The following is a 25903-nucleotide window of genomic DNA, read 5'->3' as shown; positions in this document are numbered from 1 at the left end:
GTGCTTCCCCGAGGGCGGAACCCTCCCGCCGCGGCCGGGGCGCCGGTCGGACCGTCATCGGCGCGGCGCCGCTCCCGGAAGGACGGCCTCGACTCCCCCTTCCGGTTCTGCCGCCGGTCTCGGCAACAAAGCCGCTCCTTCCGCGGGGAAAGTAGTGCCGCGGGAGGTCCCGCGGGGAAAGGCCGCCGCCGGGAAGGGACCGTCTTTCCACGGAGACTTTGGGGGGGGGAGCACGGAGGCTGCGCTTTAGCCGCCACTGCTGAGGAACAGAGGTTGTGTGCGTGAAAGAAGAGCCCTTTCACTGCTTGGAAGAGGCGAATCCCTCCGCCGCGGCCTTCTTTCCCTCTCCTCCTCCCCCCTCCCCGCCGCTCCCGTCATTCGCCTCCTTCGTCGCCGGGCCCGAGGAGTCCCCCGTAGGTGGTGGATCGGTGGGTGAGCAGGGACATTCTCTTCCCCCCCACACCGAGACCCCCCCCGGGGATGAGGGAGGGGGGAGGAGGGTCTTGTCCGGAGGCTTCGGCTCTGTCGGGTCTTCCTCCCCCCCCAATTCCTCTCTTTGTTCGCCTCCCCTCCCCTCCCTCTGAGGAGAAGGGCTGCCGGGGGGGTTGTTAAGCCCCCCCCAAGAATCAGGCCGGCCTTTGTTCGGTTCATGGTCTCTGGCCTCCCCCGCCCGCCCCGTGGACTCTCGCTAGAAAGCCCCCTCCCCCGATTTGCCTCCGGGTTGCCCCCCCGTGGGAGGGGGGTCTTCCTTTCCTCGCCCCCCTTCATGAGAGAGAGAGAGAGAGAAATAGGGTGTTTTTTGGGGGGACGGCGTGGCCCGCCTTCCTTCCCTCCTGAAGGGAGGGAGAGGGGGGGTCAGATCGGGACCTCTTGAGAAAGGGGGGGAGCGGGATCTCCTCCTTTGGGGGCTTCAAATCGCAGCGGGGGGGGGGACTGGTGATATATTCTGGGACAGAAACCCAGAAGGAAATGGCGCCCGTGTTGGTCCTGTGAGGGAGGGGCGAAGGAGGGGGCAAGGGTCAGGAATTGGGCCCCAATCCTGCCTGTGTTTCCTCCCTTGCCGCCCCCCCCCAGTGCTAAATTGTGCAGAAACAGTTTGAAGTGAGGCTTCTGCGCTTTGTTTTGTCCTGTCACTCGGGTCTCCTTGGAGTCCTGGGAGTTTTGGGTTGAAAGTTTGGATTCAAGCCTCTTTCCAGTCCAAGGCAAGGCGGGGGGGGGGTCGGGCAGGTTGTTGGATGATCTCTCATTGCAGGAAAGACCGCCGGGCAAGGAAACAGGACTTTGAGGGACAGAACAAGGCAGGGCGGTGGCGGTAGTGCTGCGGCGCCGCCGTCAGAGCCTTTTGAGGCGGAAGTTGGCAGCTGCCTTGCCTGGAGTCTGTAGCACAAAGGTTTCCTTGTTGATGTTCCTCGCAGGAATCCCGCACCATGCTGGGCTCGGGCTTCAAGGCCGAGCGGTTGCGAGTCAATCTGCGCCTGGTCATCAATCGTCTCAAGTTATTGGAGAAGAAGAAAAGTGAGTGTGGACGGCGGGAAGTCAGGGTCAGACGTGCCCCCCCCTTCCTAGCCTGCTGTTGTTGGGGTGTAACTGGATTGTTTATGTGCTTTGAAGGTACTTAAGTGCATGCTCAGCCCTTGAGAACCAGGGCAGAGAGGGGGCCCTGGCCGAGCGGCACCGGCACCGTGGAGCTGCTGCCTCCCCACAGAGCTCCCCCGAACCCTTGCAGGCCATCTCTCTGACGGGCTCTTGTCTTGCAGCGGAGTTAGCCCAGAAAGCACGGAAGGAAATTGCTGATTACCTCTCTGCCGGCAAAGATGAGCGGGCTCGCATCCGTGTGGAGCACATTATCCGAGAGGACTACCTGGTGGAAGCCATGGAGATCCTGGAGCTGTACTGCGACTTGCTGCTGGCCCGCTTTGGTCTCATCCAGTCTATGAAGTAAGGGCCTTCGGTGGCTAGAACAAGGTCCTGTAAACTTGGGTGGGAGGTATTTGCTTTTATGTATTGTCCCTGTGCCATAGCGCTCTGGACGGTTCAAACCCAGAGCAAGCCCTGTGGCTTTCTTATCCCTGCAGAGAACTGGACTCTGGCTTGGCAGAAGCTGTTTCCACTCTCATCTGGGCAGCCCCCCGGCTGCAGTCAGAGGTGGCTGAGCTGAAAATAGTGAGTAGTTGGACCCTGAACTGCTTTCTGGGGAGGGCCTGTGTGGGTGGGTGATGCAGAACTGGATTCCTGCACTGAGCAGAGGGTTAGTCTTGATGGCCTTAGAGGTCCCTTCCCACTCCATGATTCTGTGAACCTGCCTGGCTCTCCTTTTCACTCTCACAGGAGAGAATATGATTCTGTTGCAAGCCTGTGAATCTTTTCTTGGTCGAGACAGAAACGGAAGCAGGTTCTCCTGTGTCCAGGCTCTCTCTGTCCAGCACGTTATGTGAAGGCAAGGGGCAGAAGCGCAGTTCCTTAGAAAACCAACTCGTGGGATTTGGTCTCCATGTTGAAAAGGTGTTCTCTTTTCCCAGGTTGCTGACCAACTGTGTGCCAAGTACAGCAAAGAATATGGCAAGTTGTGCCGGACCAACCAGATCGGGACTGTCAACGACAGGGTGAGAGAGGACTCGGGTGAATGGCAGGGGGGGGTCTGCGTGCATGCAAGCTTGCACAGTTTCCTACTGGGAAGAAAGGTGCATTGGGAGGTGCCCTCTGTTTTATGCATGGTGGTGTGAAAGTAAAAATAAGGCCCACTGATAGAAGCCTGAAGTTTGACTGGCTTGGGTGGCTCTTAGGAAGGTCCTCTTTACGTCTCAGGCTAAGTGGGGAGAAGAGGTGGAACAAAGAACCTCTGCTTTTTTCCTTGTCTAGCTAATGCACAAGCTCAGCGTAGAGGCACCTCCAAAAATCCTAGTGGAGAGATACCTGATTGAGATCGCCAAGAACTACAACGTGCCCTACGAGCCAGACTCTGTGGTCATGGTGAGTGAGGCTTCCTGCGGGAGAGGGAGGGTTGGGTGCCGGCTTCGTCCTCCCTTTTGTTCTCTGCCCTTTGCCCCCTCGATGATGCTCGCCGCTCTTCCTCCCTAGGCTGAGGCTCCCACAGGCGTGGAGGCAGACCTCATTGATGTGGGCTTTGTGGACGAGGCAAGGAAAGGGGGCCGAGGAGGAGGAGGAGGCGGTGGCTTCACAGCCCCCTTGGTCGGTCCTGACGGAGTCGTGCCCATGCCGATGCCCATGCCCATGCCATCACCAGTTCCGCCTTTCTCCTACCCACCACCAAAAGGGCCGGTAAGTGCCTAGGTGTTGCTTTGAAGGGGCAGCAAGATGTGGTGCTGTTGGGGTCTGGAACATCGGTGGCAGTAGCGGGGAAGCAGCCCTTTCCTGGTGGTGGTTGAGCTAGTGTTTGGGGGCTCTTTCTCGCCCGTGCGCCTGCTCTTCTTATCCTGAAAGGATGTTTCTTCTTGGATTCGTTTCCTTTGCTCTCTAGGAAAACCTCAATGGGCTGCCGATGGGCACCTACCAACCTTTCACCAGCCTCCACCCTCCTCAGATTCCAGCCACACCCCCAACATACGAGTCTGTAAGTTATTGAGCCAAAGGGCAAAGTCTAGCTTCTATGAAGAGACGTGTTTTCTCAAACCACTGCCACCTTCTTTGCCTCCTGTTTATTGTTTTTGCATAGTTTTTATTGGTGGGAGTGGGATGGGATATAGGTCACCTGCTGAGCAGAGGAAGGTTCTCTCACCCCCCCCCTTTTCAGTAACTGAGGGATACCTTTTTGCTCCTGGGTCCTGGGTCTTCTGTTTTGCTTATGACTCCTGGGGGGGGGGGTGCATTTGGCATCAGGGTTAAAGGAGAATGCCTGCCTGAATGAGGATTCCGTCTTGCATGTGCTTTCCATGGTTCTGGTGGACTTTCCTGGAGAAAGTTCACATCCCTAGCCATGAGGAAAGGAAGATCTGCACAACAATTCTCGCTCTCTTACTCTCTCTCACCCCCTTGGTACCCCTCAGGCTGCTGCTTTGTCTTGCATCCAGGAATAGATTTAAGGCCCAGAGAGGGCCAACAGCGAGAGTTGTTGTTGTTGTTGTTGTTGCTGTTGCTGTTGCTGTTGCTGTTGCTGTTGTTGTTACTTTCCTTGTTGGATTTTTCTTAGCAGCAGCTTTCAATGGGTCTGTTGGGGACTCCTCTGTAGAACCTTCTGCGGCAACTCTGGTTTTTCTCTCTCCTAGATTGAAGACGTAGGTACGGACAAGGAAGTGCCATCGTCGCAGGTGACTGGTAAGTCCCAGGAAGGGCCTGCAATGAGCCTCGGGTGGGCTGTTATGGGCTGCGAGGGGATGGGCAAAGCAGTCAAGGAACACCTATTGCTTTCTTCCGGGCTGCCCCTGACACTCCTGGGTTTTTGTGTTTTTTTCCTGCAGGTCCTGGTCCAAAGCCCGATGGCTGGGTGCGACCGCCGGTTCCTTTGCCCCGGAAAGGGGACAACTTTGTACTCCCCGAGTTGCCGTCTGTGCCAGACACGCTCCCCGCTGCTTCCGTTGGCGGGAGTGGCTCAGCCTCAGAAGACATTGACTTCGACGACCTCTCCCGGAGATTTGAGGAGCTAAAGAAGAAGACCTAGGAGCACCTCAGAAGGTGGCCAGCCGGCCTGGGCGGGTGTGTGGTGCGGTGCAGCCCCTCTTAGCAGAACTGGGTGCTCTTTCCACTTTTTTTCCTCTTCCTCCTCTTGGCCTTTTTTTCCTGCTCGACTCACACTCCGCGCCGCCGCTTTTCCAGCGCCCTCCATTCTGCTCCAGGAGGGGGACAATGAGGCCTGGGTAGCCCTTGGAAGGCCTGGCTTTGCCGTCTGAAGGGGGAGAAGGAGGTGACCGTGGAACTAGCGCCTCATTCGAAGAAAGACCGGCATGGCAACCGCGGTGGAAAGCTTTCCGGGCCACTTGGTGGGAAAGAAGCCCTCCCCTGGACGTGCGCTGTGGAAGGGAGGCCCTGCTGCCTTTTGTTTTGCCTGCCACATTCTCAGGGAACCCTCTGGGGCCTTTAGGACCTTTCCCCTGGGGAGGGGTGCTGTGGAGCGCAGGAGATACCCCCCCCATGCACACACACACACACACACACATGGGTTTCTGTTGCTTCTGTCCTATTTCCGCTTGGAGCTGGTGGAGAACCTAGCGTGCTTCCCCACCTGAAAGGAGACCTGACTCTGCCTTAGCAGGGCCCACGTGGGCCCTCTTTCCAGGGCCTGCAGCTGCTCTCCCTCCCCCCTGCCCCGGCTGGCTTCAGGGCGGTTGCTCAACCTCTGCTTTTTCTCTACCACCTACGTGGCCTGTAGGATAAAGCCACACCCGGTGGCGGCAGCGGCAGCGGCAGCAGCTGCTCACTATGGACCAGCGACGGCATCAGGGGCAGCCTCTGCTCTCCCATGTAACAACGCCTCTGTATGTAACATTTTCATGTGGCTTTTCGGGGACAAATTTGGTGGGTTTGTACCTTCTCTGTTAACTCTAAATAAAGTTGAAGAGTCACCTTTGTTGGGTTTGTCTCAGTCGGAACAGCGTCCCTCTTGAGTTGGCCACATGGCTAGAGGAGCATGCCTGTTCTCCTAATGTGGTGGCGTTAGGAGAACAGGAAGAGGGTGCTGCCAGCCTCAGGAGCCACCTTCTCAGTCCCTGGTCTTCTCAGGATGATCTTGTTATTTGCTCACAAGTTCTCACAAGCCATCTATCAACACACACAAGTCAGACAAAGAGTACTGTTTACTGGGAGTAAAGAATGGGAACAAGCTGAAAGAAGATTTCAAACGTTTAGGGTTTTCGGTTCAGGTTCCTTTCCTCAAGAGCAAGTTGTGTAGGTCAGAACCAGCTTCTCTGTACAGTCCATTTATAAGGCGGGGGCGGGGGGGGACAGCATCCACATAGCAGGTAGCTGGCCTCGGAATTGGCTAGATTGGACAACCACCATCCATCTTTGTCCTGCTTCTTAGGATCTTCAGAAAGAGACAAAAGGGAACAACTCCTGTCCTTTAGGGATCTGGGCTGGGTTTCCAGCTGGGGTTGGACAGGTTTGTTTTGCACTGTGAGAGAGGAGGAAGCACTATATCAAAACCCTGTTTCTCTGCATCATTAGAGATGCAGCGTTTGAAAACCAGGAAATGAACGTGATTAAGCCTCGGCAGTCTCAACACCGCTGACTCGCGTGTGTGGGAATAAAGTCCCACAGAAAGAGAAGGGGATACAACAGGGGAGGACAAACCGTTTCTGAGTCATGACGGAGTGGCTAAGTGGAAGGCGCACATCCCCTCCTCAACCCACAGCCTTCCAAAAAAATGCCTGCAGGTCTTCTTGCCAAACCCACCAGCTTCTGGCGTCACTTCACAGGAGGAGGGATCCCACAAGAGGCTGCTTGTCCTTCGCCAGGGCCCGGTGCTTCTGCCTGTTGAGCACGCTGCTTGATTCCAAGCAGGAGCGAGAGCTTCAGCTGAATCAGTTGCATCATGGATTCCTCCTTGCTGGCCTGCGTCAGGAGAAAAGATCCTGGTGATCAAACTAATTCCTCCCCTTCCTGGTGTACCTCTCAGTGCTGGACCTGAATGAGGAAGTCTTTGACTGCATTTTGCTGGTCCCCGAGACAGACAGGCGCAAGCCCGTGGGTTGCGGGACTTACCTTGGCGGCCTTCATCTCCCTCCCAAAGACAGTCAGAAGGACCGAGACAAAGAGGTTGATGATCACGAAAACCATGGAAATAATGCTGGTGCTAATCAGGATGGAGCCCAGCACAGGGTCCAAAGCAATGACCTGGATCATAGAGAACAACACAAGAGTTTGTGGGGGGAGCTGCGTTACTTGCAGCAAAGGAAAGGAAGAGTTTTCTGGCACCTGAAGGGCAAATTATATTTGCTCCCAGTTTTCATAGACTGCAGCTTGCTTTGGCAAGTTGGGCTACAGTCTGCAAAATACATTGAGAAATGACATCTTATTAGTTTTCCCAGGTGCCTAAGGGTTCTCTGTTGCTTTAGCACAAAACCTATGCCAATATCCTGTCTCCGTGCACACCGGAAATTGCAAGGGTTGGCCGTGCTGCATGAAGCTCAGAGGGTTTAGTTATGTGAGCATGGAGTGCATACAGTCTCCCTGTGGATTTTTGAGCCGGGTTAGGCTCTTCTGCAAGATGGATCAGGTGGTGGCAGCAACGGCAGCCGCGTGGATTGGCCCGTAACTCCAGGCGCGCTTACCTCTTCGTAGTCAAAGATCCCTATCAGGAGGCCAACGATGGTCACAGCCGAGTCAAAGAAGGTCTTGTAGTCGTAGATGCTCCATCCGAACAGGAGGTTGCACTGATGTTTGACAGGAGAGTAAAAGTGGAGGAGAGAATGGAGGGGGAGGGGCACCTCAAGCCCCCTCCTCTCTAATTCCCCCCCCTTCTTCTGGGGCACCCCCCCTCCCCAGCTGGTTGGATGCCTTACCACGATGGAATAGCCTGCCAGAAGGACCAGGAGGACCAGGAGGAAACCCATGACTTCATCCCAAGCTTTCTGCAGAGTCTGCGTGATGAGGTACATCCTAGGGCTCAGGCGGAGGAGATTCCACAGCTTGACCGTCGTCAGGGCCAGCAGGAAGGCAATCAGGTACGTCAAAGCGGAGTCCACCTCCGCCATCCCATAGAAGCTGATGAACCTGCGAGAAGGACGGGTGGAAGGGACCGGGTCTTCCTTCTGCCCCGGGGAGGTGGGCGGAAGAGCAGCTCCGTCCCCGTGGGTCACGGTCCCAAGCAAGAACGAGAGAGAGAGGGGACGTTGGTGATAAAACGGCGGCTGCTTACTGGTGGCGGTTCTGGCGGTGCTGCCTGAGGATGCTTTCTGCCAGGAGGGTCCTCTTCACATAGAGGCCAACGATCGCCACACCGATGAGGACAGCGCCGGCATCTAGAAGGTTCCCTTTGCTGCGGAAGTACCCCAGTCGCTGTCGCGCCAGCCTCTGGCCCTGCCAGGAACCAAGAGGGAGGCAGGCCTGAATCCAGCTCCCAGGAGAAGCAGGCCGGCTGGGCTTCGCTCCCTAGAGTCCTGGACGCGACTGGGGGAGGGAGTCGCAGCATAGCTACGTACAGGCGTGGTGCTCGAGCCGCCTCCGCCACATCGGTCAGGAGTGGGCACCTCGTGGGCTACGAGATCCTATTTGACTGCCACTCCCATCGTCCCTAGGCAGCCAAGCCAATGGCCTGCCTCCAGGGATGTGTAGGCGAGTCATTGCTGGGACAGCCCACGTGGTCTTGCTCTCCGGTGTGGTGCACACTAGCAGTTCCCTTCCCTGTGGAGCTGAGCTGCCCCACCAGCCCCTTCCTCACCTGCGCCAGGAGGTAGTACAAGAGGAACAGGAGGAAGGCAATGTGGGCGCAGGCCATTGGAATGATTGTGTTCACGTTAGGATAGAGGTGGAGAATTTGGAGGTCCACTTTGTTCAGCAGGGCTCCTGCAAAGGGAGGCAGAGGCAGGTGGGTGGAGGGCCATTGCCAGGGGAGGAAGGAAGAGGCCCCAAGCCCTGCTCAGTCCCACGTCATCTCTGGCCATCATCCCAGCAAGGGGAAGGCTGACAGTGTTGGTCCAGCCCTTCTCACCTAAGCCGTTGTTCTCCAGGATGAGCGTGACCACACAGAAGAGGTTGACGTTCACGTTGTAGACCACAAACTCCACAAAGATGGCTTGTGTGTGTCGGTCCAGCCATTTATTCCTCTCCAGATAGCGAAGGACCCTGGAGGCAGGGCAGGAAGGGAGGTTGGCTCGGTTTCCCACCTCCGAAGGGTGCCGCTGGAGGGCCTCTGGCCAGGGTAGGGGAAGTTGAATCCTGTCCCATACAGGGCTAGGAAAAGGATGCTCTAACGTCTCCCACAACACAGAGATACACTGGATATTTTGAACCTGCACCCATCGTGTCATTTATTCCTTCCCACAAACTCCTCCTTCTCCACTATATTAAAAATAAAGCAGTGGCTGGCTGGCCCCCACCGGTTGGCCCTGGCTAGACTAATTCAGGCAGGAGAGTTCTTTTAATTAGCACTCATTATTCTTGAGTCGTGCCTTAGCTAAAAACGGAGGCAGAGTGCTTTTGCACAGTAAGAAGGAAGAGACAGAGTTGTAGGCTTTCTGGGAGCAGGGGGTGGTGTCAGTGACCAATGGGAGAAGTGCCAGGGAGATGCTGATTTCTACCGACACCTTCTCTCCCCTGCCCCCCTTTGGCCTGATTCAACTTCAGGGTTGAATGATGTCTCCAAGAGATTGGTTAGCCTTTCAACCGGGCATTCCTTCACATCATGCTTCTCAACCAAGGTTGGTGACATTGAGTTTACAGAGCTCTCCAAGGTGCTGAAACTGTTTTTGGGGGGAATAGGGCTCAACATCCTTGACAGCTCCTGTAAAGTTTGGACTAAAACATGGCTTAGATTCACTGCACCTGCAGAAATGCCAGCTTCCACCAGATCCACCTGCTTAAGTATTTCTTATCAGCAGAGATTAGGAGACCAACCAGCACTCACCTTTTGCAGGAAGTGGCTGGTTCTTGTTGTTTGGTTTTGTGTTGAAAAGTTTTATTTGTTATGAGCTTTTACTGACTGCAGCTGCTGATGCAATGAGCAAAACTTCCTCAGACGGACATTGGCAGCAGCATAGAAAAGGCAGCAGGAGATGCAACATGTAACTGAAATACGGATGAATTTCCACTCTCTCCCACCCAGCCAGCTAGCATTTAGAGTGTAGTCAGCTGGAGCACTGCTTCGTACATATGCAAAAAGTGGGCTTCGGTTTGCAAACGCAAACCAGGAATGCAACTGATTTAGTGTTTTCAGGTGCAACCGAACTCCTTGTTGGCATTTATTCAATAGAAACAGATTAATACAGCTGCCCCCTGGAAATCTCAGTCCAGGATGATACCGAACGTTGGCATCCAACCCCACCTGTGGGTCTCCTAGCCTGCGTACCTTGTGGCATGACTTGCATTGGTGCCCAGATCGGCTACGTAACCACTTCCTGAGTAGAGCCCCATCTTCCCCCAGATGGGGTACTCTTGCAAAGTGGTCTCACTCTGGTATACCCAGACGGTCTCGCGGGCTCCTCCTCGTCTGCTAGAAGGCCCCCAACTGGGTGCGGTTTCCTTCCCCTCATCTGGGTCAAGCAGGACAAACGGCCCAGGCTTTGGTGGAGCAACGGCAGCCGTTCGGATCTGTCGCAGCCTCACGCTGCCCACGAGGAAAGCATTTCCATCCATGGCCATTTCTGGGAGGGCAAGAAAGGAAAGGTGAGCTTGGCTGCCAGGCGGAAGCTCTTCAGAGATGGAAGCCAGCGGAGATGGGCGCTTCGACTTTCCCACGTTCTCTTAGGAGCCTCACCTTGAGCGTCTCTATAGACAGCAGGCAGCAGGGTGTCCCCAGCCCAGCCATACAGATCCTGCGGTGTGGCGACAGAATCCAGCTCGTAGGCAAAGCTCTTCTGGAGGGTGTCGCTCAGGTAGAATTCGTTGACGCCCCTTTCCGTGTAGCTGAGCACCATCAACACAGCCAGGAAGGCGAGCTGCACTACGGACACAGAAGAGGGGCGAGGAGAAGGGATCTTTGGCTTGCCAGAGTGCCAGCAGCCCCAGTGGGGAGCGAGGAAACCCCGGAGACGTCCTCCCGCATTGCACCCAGAGCCGCGCGTCAGTACAAATAGCCCTCTGTCCATTTATTTTCCCCTCTCATTCTCCTGTGTTTCTGTGAGAACGTTCCCATGACGGGCCTGCCGGTTCCTCCCTCCCTCCCAGCCGCGCACCTCGCACTCCTCACCTGCAATCTCTCTCACTGCCAAGAACAGCTTCTTCTCTTTCAGGGCCCGCTCCGTGGGTCGCGTCGAGGGCTGGAGGGGAGGGGGTCTGTGCAAGGGGCCGGCCCAAGCTCCCCAGCCGGGAGATTCAGGACGTAGATGCTTTTCTGGAAGAAGAGGAAGCTGGGTGGTGTTTCGGAAGGAAAGATGCCGAGGCAGCAAAGGCTGTGTGTGCGTGCGTGCATCACCCTAAGGGCAGGGAAGATGGGGGCTTGAGTTACCTGTGAGGAGACAGACCACCTGGCGGAGCTGCTGCTCCACTCCCTTGTCCTCCCACGTCTCCTTGCGCATCAGTGAGAAGACGCCGGTCAGGGCCAACACCTGCAAAGGATGCGGGAGAGTAGCTCAGGAGCATCTCCTCGGCGGCCTCCCCTTTCTCCTGCCCAGGGGACCTCAGGAACCTGATGCCTGCCATCCCCTGACCACGTGTAGAAGCATCGGGGCTGAGAAACCTGTGGCAGGATTCAAAAGGCAGCCCCTTAGTGACTGTGCCTTAAAGTGATGGAAGAGGAACTCCATGACGAGACCTGCTACTTTCTCATTACTTTTGGTGGGGGGGGGGGAGAAAAGCTCGATAAGAGAAGGCTATATCAGAAGTTTACGAATCCTTCTCAAACACCTCAAAGTGTTCCTCACAAAGCCACTTTTGAAGGTGAACGGGACCATTTTGCCTATCACTCCGGCAAAGTTTTTTTTTTTTTTTTGTGGCTTGTCATGAAATTGCTTTCCAAATGTAGCTTTGTCTTGCCATTGTGACCTTAGAAACAGGGTTGCAGATAATGCCCATAAAGGACCATGATCTCTAAGATCTGGGCAGCTGCTGGTGGTGACTTTGGGGGGGGGGCTGAGATGCACCTTCCTCCTTAAAGACAGATGGAAGACACCCTCGCTCTGCCTGGGACCTATGGGCGGGCGGGGGGAGAATGCGGAGCGTCCGCCCACCTTCAGGGGCTGCATGAGGAAGACGTTTTGCAGTGTGGACAACAGAATGGTGACAGCCCAGTGCCCGGCCTGGTCCCGATCCATTCGGAGGCTGTACAGCAGAGTGAAGAAGCCAGCGATGAGGCTGAGTGTCGCCAAGACAGCCCAGCAGATGATGCCGAACCGCCTGGGGAGGGGGCGGCAGAAGAGAGGCGGTGGGGGCCCCTGGGCTGGACCTTCGACAGCGAGGCTTCTCTGTTGGGGGCTGGCCCTGGGCGGGCAGAAGCAGCAGCAGCAGCAACGATGGGGCCTAGAGGAAGGAGATGCTGTATTGTGGCCGCAGACCTTTAAATACGCTTGAGACACAACGTGGTGTCACTGAGGGATCTGCTCAGGAGCCCTCAGTTCAAATGGCCTCTTGGCTGTGGGGAAGTCATCAGTGTGTGTGGGGGGGGGGGGCGAAAGGGTCAACCATCCCTCAACTGTCTCATGCACCACGAAGACCCTAGTAGTCTGGCCATAAATCAGAAGCAAGTGGAAAACAACAAAAAGTGCTAGCTGGCCTCAGAAACATTTCAAAAATGTTTAAGAAAGCCCCCTCAGGCTTTCTTAGAACAGCAGAGCTGGAAGGGACCCTTTGAATCATCCCATCCAGCCCCTCTCAAAGAGGCAACGGGGTGGGGGGTGGGGGGAATTGAACTCCCAACCTCTGGCTCCACAGCCAGAGACCAACACCCCTGAGAATCAGGCGTTTCACCACAAGGGTATAGATGTCACCACTAATAATTCTGTTTAGTCAATAGCCTTCTTGCAGCAACTTGAGAGCTTGTGCGTGAGTGTGTGAAGACCGCAAACGGGCAATTAAAGCTGCTGAGATGTTGGACTGCAACCCCCCCCTCCTCACTCCGCAATGTCTGCTCTGGCTCAAAATAATGGGGATGACAGTCCCATGGTGACCCGCGTGCTCCCCACTTCCAGCTGACTTAAGATTTTCTTTCCCAGATGATGGTTTTGATCTGGGGTCGACTGAGGTGGGGAAAAGGCTGGGAGCTCCCTCTTGCATACCACATCTCCTCTGCGCTGGGATGAGGTGCAGGTTGCTGTCGTTGCTGTTGCTGTTCCAGGTTCTGCCAGAGTTTGTGCAACTGATCCGCAGCATGCAGATGGTCGTAGGGGCGAGGAAGGGTGTCCCAATCCAGGCGCCGGAGCTGAGCCTCCAAGTCCTTCACCACGTGGCAGAGGTAGCTGTGGAGGTTGCAGGATCTCTCTGGAAAATAAAGCAGTGCAAAAGGAAGTGGGTCAGTGGTTCCCAACCTTGGGTCCCCAGATGTTCTTAGACTACAACTCCCAGAAGCCTTTACCACTAGCTGTGCTGGCCAGGGCTTCTGGGAATTGCAGTCCAAGAATGTCTGGGGACCTAAGGTGAGGAACCACTGAGTTAGATCCACCCACCTAGACCCTAGTTAGTAGATAATCCACCCGTAAAGCCTGCCAAGCTCCCAAAATTTCCTAGGCGATTTGCAGAGCGAGAGGGGAGGGGCAGTTTCTGCCTAGCCTGGACCAAGGAGGATGAATGGCAGCCGTGCCATTCCTGGAGCGACCAGCTCCTGTTACCCTGAAGGGGGGCTTCTGGGTCCTCTGAGTGCTGGAGGTGGGAACTGACAAGGTCACACAGGAAGGCCACCAGCTCTGGCACGTTTTGCCTACTGTTGGGGAACCCGTCTACGTCCCTGTGCTGGCAGAGGCGGTTCTTGTAGAGGAAGCCCAGGGTCTCCATCAGTTCCTGCCAAGGAAGAGGGAAGGGGAGAGACAGAGAGAGAGAAACTCCTTAGGAGTGGCAAGTGGCTACCTGGAGAGGAACCACACTTTGTTTTTCTCTCTCCTATATAGCTCCCATGAGGACAAGCCTTGGGAGTGCACGAAAAATTTAGAGCTGCAGGGATTCTCTGAATCATGGAGTCCAGCCCCAATCAAGGAAGCCCCATGGGGGAATCGAACTCCCAACCTCTGGCTCCATAGTCAGAGACCTAGACCACTAAGCTAACCTTAACCCTAATAATCTTGGAACAGCAGAGCTGGAAGGGACCCTTGGGATCATCCAGTCCAGCCCCTCTCAAGGAGGCCCCGGCGTCTCTGTTTTCCAAGAGCCCACCGGAAGATCTCAGGGGCAGAGGGTCCCACCTGACGGACGTGCGTGAGGGAAGTCACGGATTTAGGGAGCAACCCAGGCTGCCAGGGCTTGACGGTGGCAGGAGAGGGCTCCGGGACTGGGGCATGGACCATCTGGAAGATGTGCACAATCAGCAGCTGCAGGGGAAGCAGGAGGAGGGTGGCCTCCACACTCACCACCAGCTCCTGCCACGTCACCATAAAAGGTGCCTCTGAAAGAGAAGAGGGAGAACCTGGCAGCCGGAAGGGCTGTGGCACTTCGGGCACCCGTGGGGGCCTCTGTCTCCCCAGGGTCTGCAGAGCGCAGGGTTGTTAAAGAGAAGCAGGAGTTGCTGTCCCCTACAGAGGAAGGTCTCCCCCTGTCAGCTACAAACATCCCCTTGCATTGCCAACACCTTACTTAATGCTGTGTGCAGCCACTAGTCCATGACACTCAGTATGCCGTCCGCACCAACAGGCAGCGTTGTCCCAGGTTTCAGGCTGGGGATCGCCAACCTGAACTGGAGACGCAAGGATCAGACCAGGAATCTTTGAAATCCAGAGCATGCCCTCCTCCAATGAGCTATGGATGCTGCTGTGAGGCACAACCTGGCAAGGATGTGATGGAGCCTGGGGGGTTGGGGTGGGGTAGGAGAAATCCAGACCTCTCCCACTGTTGTGGCGAGGAACTCCTTAACGCTCGGCTTTGAAAACTCCAGGATGCATTGGGGGCCTGGGGCACCGGCTTCTTTCCGCGCTGTCCCAGGGCCAGTGGCTGACTCACAGGAGAGGAAATGGGCGATGAAAGCAGTCGAGGTCACACACTGGAGATCTCCTGGCTTTCTACTTACCCGTCTGCTGATTGTCTTCTTGTGGCTCTTTCCAAAACATGATGTTGATAAGCATGGAGCAGAGGAGGAGAGCCAAACAGCAGGAGAGCCTCTGGATGCGTGAGAACGGGCTCCAGGGAGAGCAGGTCACCACCGACAGCCAGAGGTGCTCCTGGGTCACCTTTTGCACCAGCCCTTCCCAAAACAGGTGCCTACGGACGGGGAGAGGATGCTGGTGAGATGGGGAGACAAGGCTTGAGACCCATCTCACTCCTGGGCAGGGGCGTGAAGCACCTTTCCCATCATGGGTGATTGTACAGTGATGGGAACTGGGGCTAAAGTCTGCCTGGGAGCAAGAAAGCACACTTGGATATACAAATCATGAAGGGGGGCAGTGGGGGGGGAGAGAAAAGCCAGCAGCACGTGGTCAGAGGGATTCTGTGCATTATTGTCCGATGAGTTCTCTATTCTAGCTTCCTCATGCCAAAACTTCACTGTCCCCTGTTTGAAGTACAGAGGCTGGAATCCTATCAGTGTTTACATGAAGTCTGTGCAGCTTGCTGCAGCTAATTGTAGCTAATTGAAGAGGTGCCGGGGGACATGTTCATGGCACAATCAGGTGCGCGCCTAGGCGCTGACCCCTCATCATTTAGGCACAATTAACCACAGCAAGTAATGCTGACCTGACACAAATTCCAGTAAGCTTTCACTCTGTTTAGAAACCCCTTCCAGACCCTTGCTTCTCAGTGTGGCTCAAAAGAGCTCTCATCTGACATTTACATCAGGTAAGCCCGGGGACAGATGCGTGCGTTTATTCAATTTATATCCCATGAAACTTTGTGAGACTCTAGCGCAGCTAACAATTGGTGTAAAAACGGATGCAATTTAAATCACAAATCACAACTATTTAAATTCACCCATCTAAAAGCATAAATCATGCACCCTTAAAATTAGAAGCATCTAAAGCCACTGATGAAGAGTATCTGCTATAGATAAAATACGAAAGCAATACAAATATGCAATGTTCGAAAATCGGGACTTGCTTATTTTCCCCAAAGCTTATGCAAAGTGATAGGAAGGCAGAAGTGTCGGAGGCAGGCAGATCTCCGATGGAAGGGAACGTCATCTTTCAGAAAAATCCACGTAGAAGGAGTGAAAACTGTTTGAAGCACAGGAATTCGCCCAGAAGTGAAGAACACCATCGCTCGAAGGGGGACTCAGCACCATTCTTACCTGAAGGACAGGCGCTCCTTCTCAGAGGCGATCACGAAGACCTTGTCCACCTGACCGTCGTCCATGTCAGAGGCCAGCCAAGAGTCACACAGGAAATACCACCGCTTCCCGGTGTGCAGGTCATGGACAACCACCCGGCATACAAACCTGTGTATACGTAAAATCAGTCCCTGATGCTCAGACACGGCTATTGCTGCCACCCAGCCTTGTGATGCCCCAGTTTACAAGCTTCAGGATCAGCCAAGGTGTCTGTTCTGGTTCTTATGGTTCTTGACAGCTGCTGGGGATTAGGTGCAGATATGTGGGTTTGGACTACGATTCCCAGAATCCCCCATGCAGCATAGGGTCCTGCCTGAAACCCTGGAGAAATGTGACTGCCAGTGACAGCCTTCCTCTTTTCCGGTGTTTTAAGGGAAGGGTCTTCCTAGCTCAGTGTTAGAGCCCTCACTTTGGAAATAGAACAGAGTAGGTTCAACCTCCAGCATCTCCTGGTGGGACGAAGGAAGAACCTGGCTCAAAATTGGAAAAATTTACTGTAAACCAGAGTTAGTATCAAAAGGGTAAGAGGGGTCAAAAGTCTGGCTCAGTACGAGGCAGTTTTCTCTGTTCCATGTACCTGATATAAGTATATACTTCCAACCTCCCCCAAACTTCTGATAGGCTCGGTCTTGATATACAGTAGGACCCCCCGTATCCACTGGATCAGTATCTGCTGATTAACTTATCCACGGTCTGAAAATTTTGCAAATATTAAAAGAAAAATCCTAGAAATCCATATTTCTATGATGTCATTTCCAGAATGGGCCACTAGATGGAGCCAGAGACCATACTATAGTATGCTTAGCATTCACTATAATCTGTGTTTTTTAACACGGAGGGGGTTTGGAACCCATTCCCCTGTGGATATGGGGGTGGTACTGTACCTGCACCATCATCTTGATTCACCCTCCACGTTGCCTTCCTAGCCCATAACCTGGGCCTACAACCAGTGACACTGGCTCAGAGGCTGATTTACCAGCTGGGATGAGATCCTGCGTTGTCATGCCAGAGTCGCACAGCATGGAGGTTACCCAAGGACCTCCGTGTGGTGAGGAGAAAGGCATCCATTCCTCCGCGCTCAAAACTGGGTGCCTGGGGGTGTCCCAGCAAGCGTGGCCGACTTCGGCCCTCTGCCCCATACAGGGTCAGGATGACCTGGAGGCAGAGACGGAGAATTAGGAGAGGAACGGGAAACAAAACACGCCTTTCTGCTCAGCGCTTCCCCCCCTCCCTTCTCTAGCATCTGTTGATGTCTGTGGTTGAAAGAAGTTACGTTTGTCCGTTTGCTGACTCATTCGTTCACAACTGTAAGTAAAGAAAATAAAATTATTCTGTTTATTATTAATATCTCAGAGTGAATTCTTGAGACTATAAGTGCCCGTTGATGAGAGAAAGGGGAACTTGAAGCTATTTTGTTTTGTGAATCTCTGTGCTTCTGTTGCCCAACTGGAGAAACTTAATCAACAATTCAAAACTCCCAACAGTTTTGTAGACCATTTCCTTTTCTTGTGTAAACCTCCAAAGGATGCAGATCTGCATCCAACAGAAATTTGGACCCAAATATCCATCCAGTTCTGGGACCGATGAGAAGACACCAGTGAGACTTGGTCCAATTGGGTGGACTGATGGATGTCACAGCAAGGGTCACTGGGAGCGTGTCGGGCTCGAACCGCCTTTGCTCGGATCCGGCCCCCTCCGCCTGCTACATGATAGAAAACAAGGCTGGGGGGGGGGGAAAGGAGGTTTCCCCTTACCTGAGCAGAAGTGCTCGCCCCTCGCCGATAACCTGTGAAGACCTGGACTAGGTAGAGGTGGCAGGCAGTGGGGTCGTTCTCAGCCAGGATTGTGACCCTCACCTGGAGCGGCAGAGCAAGACATCCTGATGCAGCAATGGGTGGCAGGGTGAGGCCCCATGCTTGGAGGTCTTGCCCTCCAAGGAGAGATGTCCCTGTGGTCCTCCCCCCCCCCCCGTGCCATCTCCTGGTGGGGCTCACCTTCCCCACATCCGCCCTCTGCTTCCAGCGAGCCCAAAGGAAGGCAGCCCCATAGGCCAGCAAGAGGCTGCCCAGCAGGGCCAACCCGGTCGGATTCTGGCCCACTCGGCTCAGGAGCAGGCCCATGTGCTGGAGGCGGATGATGTGCGGGAGGATGATGACCACGCGGCCGAAGAAGCTGAGGTGGCTGCAGAGGCACTGCGTCCGGTTGAGGGTGCTTTGGGGTCCCACCTGGGGAAAGGAAAGAGGGGAAGAGAATTCCCACCATATCCAGGAAGAGAATTCCCCCCACCTCTCCCCCGGAGTGATGGGAAAACTCCCCACCAATCCTCCCCCCCCCCGGCACTCAGCCGTTTTGGCCGACCCTCCGCCCTACCCGGCATCCGTCGGTTCTCCAGGCCTGATGCTGGCGGGCCCAGTAGTAGCACCCGGCACTGATGACGTCCACGGAGAGGGTGACGTTTGCGTGAACTTGGGAGGGCATCTCAGCGGAGAAGTAGTAGGTGCCAAGGCCGTGGCGGAAGTTCTCCGGGGGAATTACCCAAACGTAGGCCCCGTCTGGAGCAAGAGCAAGGGGTATATATATATATAAAGGTAGTCTTTAAGGTGCCATCTCGTTTTTGACTTTTAAAAAACTTTTTACAGTATTTTGTTTCTACTTATTTCTTTCTTACTTTTAAACCCCAGATTATCTTCCAGTGGATTCAAAAGTGGCCTTCGTGGCTCTTCTGCCTGCCTACGTTAGCCTCACAACGAGCCTGTGGTGTAGGTCAAGCTAAAAGCACGTGACTGACCAAAGTTCCCCTGACGAGCTCCATACCTGAGTGCTGATTTGCACCCCAGTCTCTCGGGTCCGGTCTAACCCTCTAACCACGACACCGCGCTGCCCGGCACCCCTTTTCCATGGTTCCAATCCCCAGCTCCCTCCCTGGTGGCTCCCTTCCTTCCTTCCTTCTCATCCTCACCCTGTTGCCATTCCGCTCTGGGCAACGTGGTGTTAAGGAGCTCGTGGCTGCCGTCGGGGTGGGCGCTCAGGCGCACGGTGATCTGGAGGGGCGCGTTGGGTCTCACGGACACCAGAAGAGCATCCTCCAGCGACGTCACGTTTACCACGATATCGAGCATCCGAGCGCTCGCGTTCAAGCTGACCCTCGAGGGTTCGCCCATCTCTGCGTCTCCCTCGAGAGCAATCTGCACAAAAAACGGAAGCTACAAAACGTATCTCTCATCCTTGGGGACCAAGTAAGGATCCCAAAATCTATAAATCTATAAATCTATAAATCTATAAATCAATCAATAAATAAATAAATCAATAAATAAATAAATAAATAAATAAATAAATAAATGCATACATACATACATACATACATACATACATACATAAATAAATAAATAAATAAATAAATAAATAAATAAATAAATAAATAAATAAATAAATAAATAAATAACATCTTCCTCCCTTCTTGGCATCGCCGAGGGCTAGGCTGGCCTCTCGCGGTGATGAGTGACTCGCCTGGCCTGGCAGACAGATCCTGTCTCACACTGCCTGATCCCCCTGAACACACCAGATCGGACCTGATTTCAGAAGGCAAGCAATGGAGGCCTGCAGACATGGATGCTGGTGAAGGACTACAACTCCCAGAATCCCCAATGTGGTTATTTTGGGTGTTGTAGTCCAAGAACACCAACCTGCACACGGCTACAGCCCCAGACTTGGAGATGTGCATTCAAAGATATCTGGGGGGGGGGGCTTGCGGGTCAAACATCCCCCACCCATCCAGGAATCCCGAGCCCACCTCAATCTCCTCTGTGAGGTTTTGAACAGGGAGCGGCTCTTCTGGGTGGGCGGCGAGGGCCACGTTGGCCACGCTCTTCATCTGCTTCCCATCCAGTTGTCTAAAGGGATTGAAGGCAAAGCAGGCCACCTGGAGAGAAGGGAAGAGCCAAAGAGGGTCCACGCCAGGCCACACAAGACTCCTGAACTGCCATCCTTGACGGTCAGGCTGGGAATGACCCCTCTGCAGCCTGAAACCCTGGAGATTTGCTGCTTAGGGACCTTGAGGTCATCTACTCTGACCCCCCTGCCTATGCATGACTCCATAGCTTAAGCCGTCCCTGACCATCCAACGTCCGTTTCAGAACCTGCAACAGCAGCGTCGCTGTTCCCCTTTCCAAGGCCATCAGCTCCACACCTGAGCAATCTTTAGCGCTAGGCTGTCCTTAATATTTCTTTCTTTCCATCTGGGGCCAGATGCAGACCTTACCTATGGATGCAAGCAGAGCTGAAAGCCTGTTGATGTTGGAGAGAAGTGACTCAGGCAGCCTTCTGAACTTGCAAAATCAGACTTTGAAGGAACTTTGTGCTTACGTCTTGAAGCCCATCCGTCAAAGGAACTCCCAGACATGAGACAGAAGCTCTGTCTTAATAGGCACACATTTTCATGACTTTGGGGTTTTTCTCCTATAAATCTGGGACCTTGCCTTTTGAACATTTAGAAAACAAGGTTCCTACAACTTCCGTGAGACAGCCTTGGAAATAAATGAAGATAGTTTATGGGCCATCATTTCATCTTGTTCTCCAGGCTGAAAAAAAAATCTTCAGTTCCCTTATCCAAACCCTCTGCCTCAGTCTAGACTCAACAACGGATCTGTATGTTTAGATTATCCATGTATATCATTTTGTATTTGGTACACATTTACTTTTTTTTGTTTTGAATAAACTTTTTCAGTTTTGTTTTTCATTACACAAATATCCGTACATTTGTAAAAAAAAAAAAGGAAATCAAAATAAACTTTTAACAAGCATGCAACCAAACATGTTTTCCATTTGTTATCTAAATGTTACGAATATAAGATACACAGAGACTTACATTATTAGATTGTTTTTGCTGTACGTTTCTTATAGTACATAATTTAGTGAACTGGATCAGACCAGACTCTTTTTTAAATCAATTTGACACATTTAGAATTTCATGTGTAATGAATAGACTACATATCAGTGTTCAAAAAAGGGCATCTTATTATGAGCACATAGAGTGTTCTGTAAGCTACCTATCTTTCTTGCAATGTCTCTGGATTTATTATACTGTCCTGTTGGATAGCTCAGTGGTTTAGGCCTCCAACTCTGGAGCTGGAGGTTGAGAGTTTGATTCCCCGTCTGTGCCTCCTTGACAGGGGCTGGACTCGATGATTCGTGGGGCCCCTTCCAGGTCTGTAGTTCCTGCACGCATTGCATTGGATTGCAATTCAACACCTTTGCTTTTCTTACAGGCCATCAGGTCAATTTTGATGAGTGGTAACCTTTATGGAATCAGTCCATCTCACGTTGCGGTCTTCCTCTTTCCCTGCTGTTGCCTCCCACTTTCGTAGCACGGCCTTTTCCAGCCAGTCTTGCCTTCCCATGATGTGCCCAAAGTAGGACAACTTCTTCGTAGGACCTCTTATTTGGGGTTTTCTACATAGTTGGCCTTCCAGCCTCCTCAATAGGGAGGCTTGTCCAGCGGAGGAAGGCAGCCATCTTTATGCGTTGAGAAGCCCCTACTTACCTGGACCAGCACCTTTCGGTGCTTCCCCAGAACAGGTGCCAGCGCCGAGGCAGACGGGAAGGTGACGCTCATGGCCTTTGGGAGGTGCAGGTGGAAAGAGCTGAGAGGCAAGGACGAAGTGCTGCAGCTGGAAGGAGAGGAGAAAAGAGGAGAGGAGGAGGCTGCTCTCCCTGCTGCCAGCCCCCCACCCCCCACCCCATGTGCATCCTCTGCCCTCCTCTGGATACCGGCTAAGGTTGGTGCTGAGCATCGGAGAGACGGCGCTCACGGAGGATCGGCCCAGCAGGAGCCCTCGCTGGATGAGAGGCAGTGCAGAGAGCGTCTCCTCCAGGGCAGCTGGCTCCTGGGGAAGAGACGTGGGTTTCAGGCAGGCAGGCTGACCTGCGGCCCCAGGAGGATGGTTCTGCCTGTCCGGTCTGGTGGAAGCGGGCAGCCAGCAGAGCCTCAGGGCCCATCCCACATCGGTGGGGATTTCTAGACCCTCGAAGTCCAGCCATGCAGCAAGGAAAGTCTCGCCTCCACTGGCTGCAGTGTGCTTTGGCCACTTTGGCCCCAGTTGCAAGAAAAGACAGTTTCCTGCCCCCCCCACATGGCTTCCCCCCCACTCCTTGCGCCCTCACCTGTTGCTGCTCCCCACTGGACTCGTTCATGGCCTGCAGGAGGTTGCTGAAGCACCCGAAGAGCGCCTGGGAGGCAGCCGCAGTGGCCTCAGAGCTCGGCCGGGCTGTGTCGGCAGCAAGACGACCAGAAGGGACCGTTCGTAGCCGAGAGCTCAAGGAGAGGAGGGAGTGGGTGGCCGAGGCCTGGGGGGCAATTGGGGGGGGGGAGGAAAGATCAGTTGCTCAGGTGGTGCCAAAAGGGATGGAAAGAGCAGGGCGGAGAGGGCAAGAGCTTCTCTTCCTGGCCTGCAGCCAGCCTGGCCCAGCCCAGGACACAGAAGGAGGGGGTCCGGAGAGCCGGGTGGCACTGGCTTTCTGGGCTTCTGCCTGCGATTGCTTCCTTCCTTCCTTCCTTCCTTCCTTCCTCCCGGCCTGCCTACCATTTACCTGAGCATCCTTGGAGAGCAGAGCCGGGGTGCTGGTGAGAAGCTTCAGGCGCTCAGCGGCCTCCTCCAGCCCCTGTGGACCTTCTTGCGAAGTCTGGACCGCGCGGTTGAAGTCGCTGAGTGTCTCCTCCAGCATCTGTCAGAACGAAGTCTGGGGGTGGGTCCCTGGGAGGGCTGGGTTGGGGGGTGTCCCCCAGATCATACCCCCAAGCATCCAGTTCCTGTTGTGATGCCTCTAGCAATGCTTGGTCAAAGGAACGATTCAGTATCTCTCATGACAAGCCGTCAAGTCCCTTAAGGTCCCACTGGCCCCGTGGCTTTTGAAAACGGACTCCATTACCTCCCTCATTCCTTCCCAAAGCAACCTGTTGGAAAGACATCACCTGCCCCCCGCCTCCCGGCGTCCCTTACCTGCCGGCTGGCCTCAGGCGGAAGACCCTCCTGGGGCCTGAAAGTGAAGGAGGCCCAAGGGGGTGGGGGTGAAGGGGTTGGGCGCTCGGTGGTGCTGCCCGCCGCCGACTGGTCAGTGGGAGCGGCCCGAGGGCTGGAGCCAGGCCCTGGGGGGGAGGTGTTCGTGGAGGGCGGCTCTGACTCGGACCCGAGGTGGCCGTCCACCTGCGTCCCGATTTCAGAGGGCAGGCCGGGCGTCGATTCAGGGGTGTCTGACCGGCCAAGGGTGCTGGTTCCCAGCTGGTGGTCAAGAGGTTCGTCCCGTGCGGTGCTGGGTCCTGGCTGGGTTCCTCGGAGAGGCTGGGTGCCAGGGGTGGGTCGGGTGGGCGGCGCCAGCCTTGGGATGCTGCTGAGGGTCTCAGCTCCGGAGGGTCTCGGAGGGTCTGTGGCTGGGGGCCGGGAGGTCCCCGGCAGGCTGGGGGTGGTTTCCGCCCTGTTCCGCCAGCACGTCAGCTGCCGGCAGGAGGAGCGCTGGCAGAAAGAGGAGGGGGGGCTGGTGTGAGGGGCGACGGCCACCCTCTCCCCCTTAGATCCTGCCCCCCCCCACCAGGGAGCACCGCAGTGGCTTCTGCACGTTGGCCCAGCCCAGCTGGGAGACCGTCAGCCCCACCAGCCCCCCCCCCCACCGTCCTGTTGCCGGCCGATGCTCAAGCAGCACTTGTGAGACCTTGGACAAAGGGGTCGGTCTGCCTTGGCCCCCCCCGGACTCACCGGATGGGCGCTCGTGACCATGTCTCGGCGGATCCTGTTGGGGAGGTCTGGGGGGGTGAGAGGAGAAGAGGCTGAACTCCGGAGGGGTTCTTTCCCTACGGGAGAGTCTCCTGCCCCTCCCACCCCGTAAGGCTCAGCCAAGGAAACAGATGTGGGGGTTCCCTTCTCCCATAACTCCCCAATAGACCCTTCTCCCTCTCCAAAGGGGACGGGGGTTCAGGGCTCTCTCAGTCCGCAAAGACCCTGAGCCCACGCCCGGGATCCCGAAACCGCCAAGCCAGCCAATGTTTGGTGGCAGATGGAGGGTACCATGGCAAGATCGCTCCCCTCTCCCTCCTAGCAAACCGTTTTGGGGAGCCGAGGAAGGAAGTCCACAGGATAAGGGCGGTGGGGAGAGGAGGAGAGAGGTCCTCCCTCACCAGATTCGCAGACGAAGAACAGCTTCTGAGAGCAAGCCTCCATCGTGGCGAGGAAACCGTCTCCGGTCCGGAGGAGGGCCTTGCAACCATGGGGCAGACCTGGAGAAAGGACAGACAGCTGCCAACCATCCCGTTGACTGGAGAGGCTATCTCCTCGCCCTCCACCAGGGACATGTCCAGGGATCTGTCTCATTGACAGCGCCTCCCCTTAAGACCCAGCCCCATCCGTGGTGGGAGCTCGGGGTCTCCCTGAGCACGGACCAGAAGGCAAGCACAGGGGGGGCTTCAGCAGACGGAGCAACCTGGCCCGAGGGGACCCCACTGGGGTCCAGGAGCTGCCTTGCCCCAGAAGTTCCTGGAGGAGCCAAAGCCAGCCAGCAAGGAGGGGAGGGAGGGAGGGAGGGAGGAAGAGAAGGCAGCCAACGTCTGTGCCCTTCGGAGCCGGTGCCAGTCGAGGAGACGGGATAAGACCCAGGGCAGAAGGTGGGAATCCCAGGTCAGAGGCATCCCCTTCTCTAGGATTTCAGGACCAGATCCCCAGACTTCATGGGGGTCACAGGAGGGGAGAGCCTTGAGCAACCCTTGGAGAAGGGGGTGGCGGGGGCAGGCAGGCAGGCAGACAGGGCTGGGCCTCCGTGTTGCATCTGAAGGATGGGTGGCGTGCGAATTCCAGCTGCAGCAGCTTCTCGAGCATGCAAGAGGAGGGACACGACAAGGGTGCCTCTGGATGGCACATCCCGGACTCATGAGAAGGCTAAACTTTGCCCATCACCAGATCAGCAGCAGCCCCCGTGGGTGGCGTTCCCAGGCGTCGAACCTGAACCGGAGTCTCGGGGCCGAAGTCCTGGCAGCCTGAAGACCAGCTCAGATTGGGCCACTCTGGGGCCCCCACCCTCCTCCCCTCTCCCCCTGCTCAGCTTCCCTCCCTCCCTCCCTCCCCTCTCACCCCCGTGGTGGTGCCGGTGGTGCCCGTGTTCATGAGGCGCCTGTGCCCCCGAGTCAATCCAGATGCTGGTCCTCAGTTCCAGGTGGCCCCGCAGAAGCTCCTGGGTGCGATGGTCCCATGCGTGGAGGAGCCGGGCTTGGTGCCGTTCGCACCACTGATGCGCTTCTTGGAAACTCGCCAGCCTCTGCACCACCTGGTAGCACGCCTCTTCCCCTCGAAGCGGGCACGGGGGCTCTGGTGCCCCCTGAGCCACGCAGACCCCTACCGAGAGCACCAGCCACATCCAGAGGGGCAGCTCCATGGCTCCCTCTTGTTGTCTCCGCAGACCGGCGGGCTTTGAGCCTCCCTTTAACCTGTGGGCTCCCTCCCTCGCCCCCCTCCCCATCCACGACTTCTCTTTGTGGTCCAGTAAACAAGGCGGCTGAGAACCATCACAGAGGACAAAAGCAAGCCAGGGTTTCTCATGACAGGACTGCACCCTGAGGCTGAACAGGTGCAGCTCTCCTGGCGGCTGCTCCGTCCATCCGTCCGGGGTGGGGCCCTGTTTGCACTGAAGGGAGCAGCCTGGCCCACACCCCTGCCCATTGCCGGTGGCAGGTGGAAGCATTGTCTGCCTCCTTGACCGGAGGGAGCATCGGCCTGAACTCCAGCAGGCCGGAATGGTCTCGGCCGAGTCGTGGCTCCAGGAAGAGGCTGGCCCGGTGGTTTGGAGCCCTGGGCTCCGCCTTCCTGTGAAGCCAGGATCCAGCAAGGTGTCCCTGGGCTTTGCTAAGGCTTGTGGTTGGAC

General features: G+C 55.5%; 2 protein-coding genes across 4 annotated transcripts; one reads left to right on the top strand and one right to left on the bottom strand.

The window, feature by feature from the left end:
- The first annotated feature begins 257 nt into the window (after positions 1–257).
- IST1 (IST1 factor associated with ESCRT-III) lies at positions 258–5521 on the top strand. 3 transcript variants are annotated; one of them, XM_072980923.2, is made up of 10 exons: positions 258–413; positions 1416–1515; positions 1758–1938; positions 2076–2163; positions 2520–2603; positions 2860–2970; positions 3079–3279; positions 3479–3571; positions 4224–4272; positions 4416–5521. In XM_072980923.2, the coding sequence occupies exons 2-10, from the start codon at positions 1428–1430 to the stop codon at positions 4613–4615; spliced, it is 1095 nt and encodes a 364-aa protein (XP_072837024.2). In that variant the 5' UTR covers positions 258–413; positions 1416–1427; the 3' UTR covers positions 4616–5521. The 3 variants fall into 3 exon arrangements, with proteins under 3 accessions (XP_072837024.2, XP_072837022.2, XP_072837023.2); XM_072980921.2 differs by having other exon boundaries at positions 282–428; XM_072980922.2 differs by having other exon boundaries at positions 316–432.
- Positions 5522–5729: 208 nt separating this feature from the next.
- On the bottom strand, positions 5730–25417 carry LOC110076331 (polycystin-1-like protein 3). The gene is made up of 31 exons (XM_078380549.1): positions 25117–25417; positions 24171–24269; positions 23752–23798; positions 23002–23511; positions 22592–22726; positions 22166–22348; positions 21773–21888; positions 21546–21672; positions 19797–19925; positions 18864–19191; positions 18377–18558; positions 18001–18231; positions 17761–17862; positions 16983–17161; positions 15968–16114; positions 14756–14946; positions 13938–14137; positions 13371–13539; positions 12822–13023; positions 11778–12066; positions 11057–11156; positions 10799–10942; positions 10216–10552; positions 8603–8829; positions 8333–8457; positions 7811–7971; positions 7455–7665; positions 7224–7325; positions 6655–6786; positions 6346–6504; positions 5730–6064 (listed from the first exon to the last, which is right to left on the bottom strand). Exons 1-30 carry the CDS (start codon positions 25415–25417, stop codon positions 6358–6360), a joined length of 5553 nt encoding a protein of 1850 aa, XP_078236675.1. The 3' UTR covers positions 5730–6064; positions 6346–6357.
- Positions 25418–25903: the final 486 nt, after the last annotated feature.

This window comes from Pogona vitticeps, chromosome 10 (genome assembly GCF_051106095.1).
Source record: "Pogona vitticeps strain Pit_001003342236 chromosome 10, PviZW2.1, whole genome shotgun sequence".
Lineage (NCBI taxonomy): Eukaryota > Metazoa > Chordata > Lepidosauria > Squamata > Agamidae > Pogona > Pogona vitticeps.
This window is presented reverse-complemented; position numbering and strand designations above follow the sequence as displayed.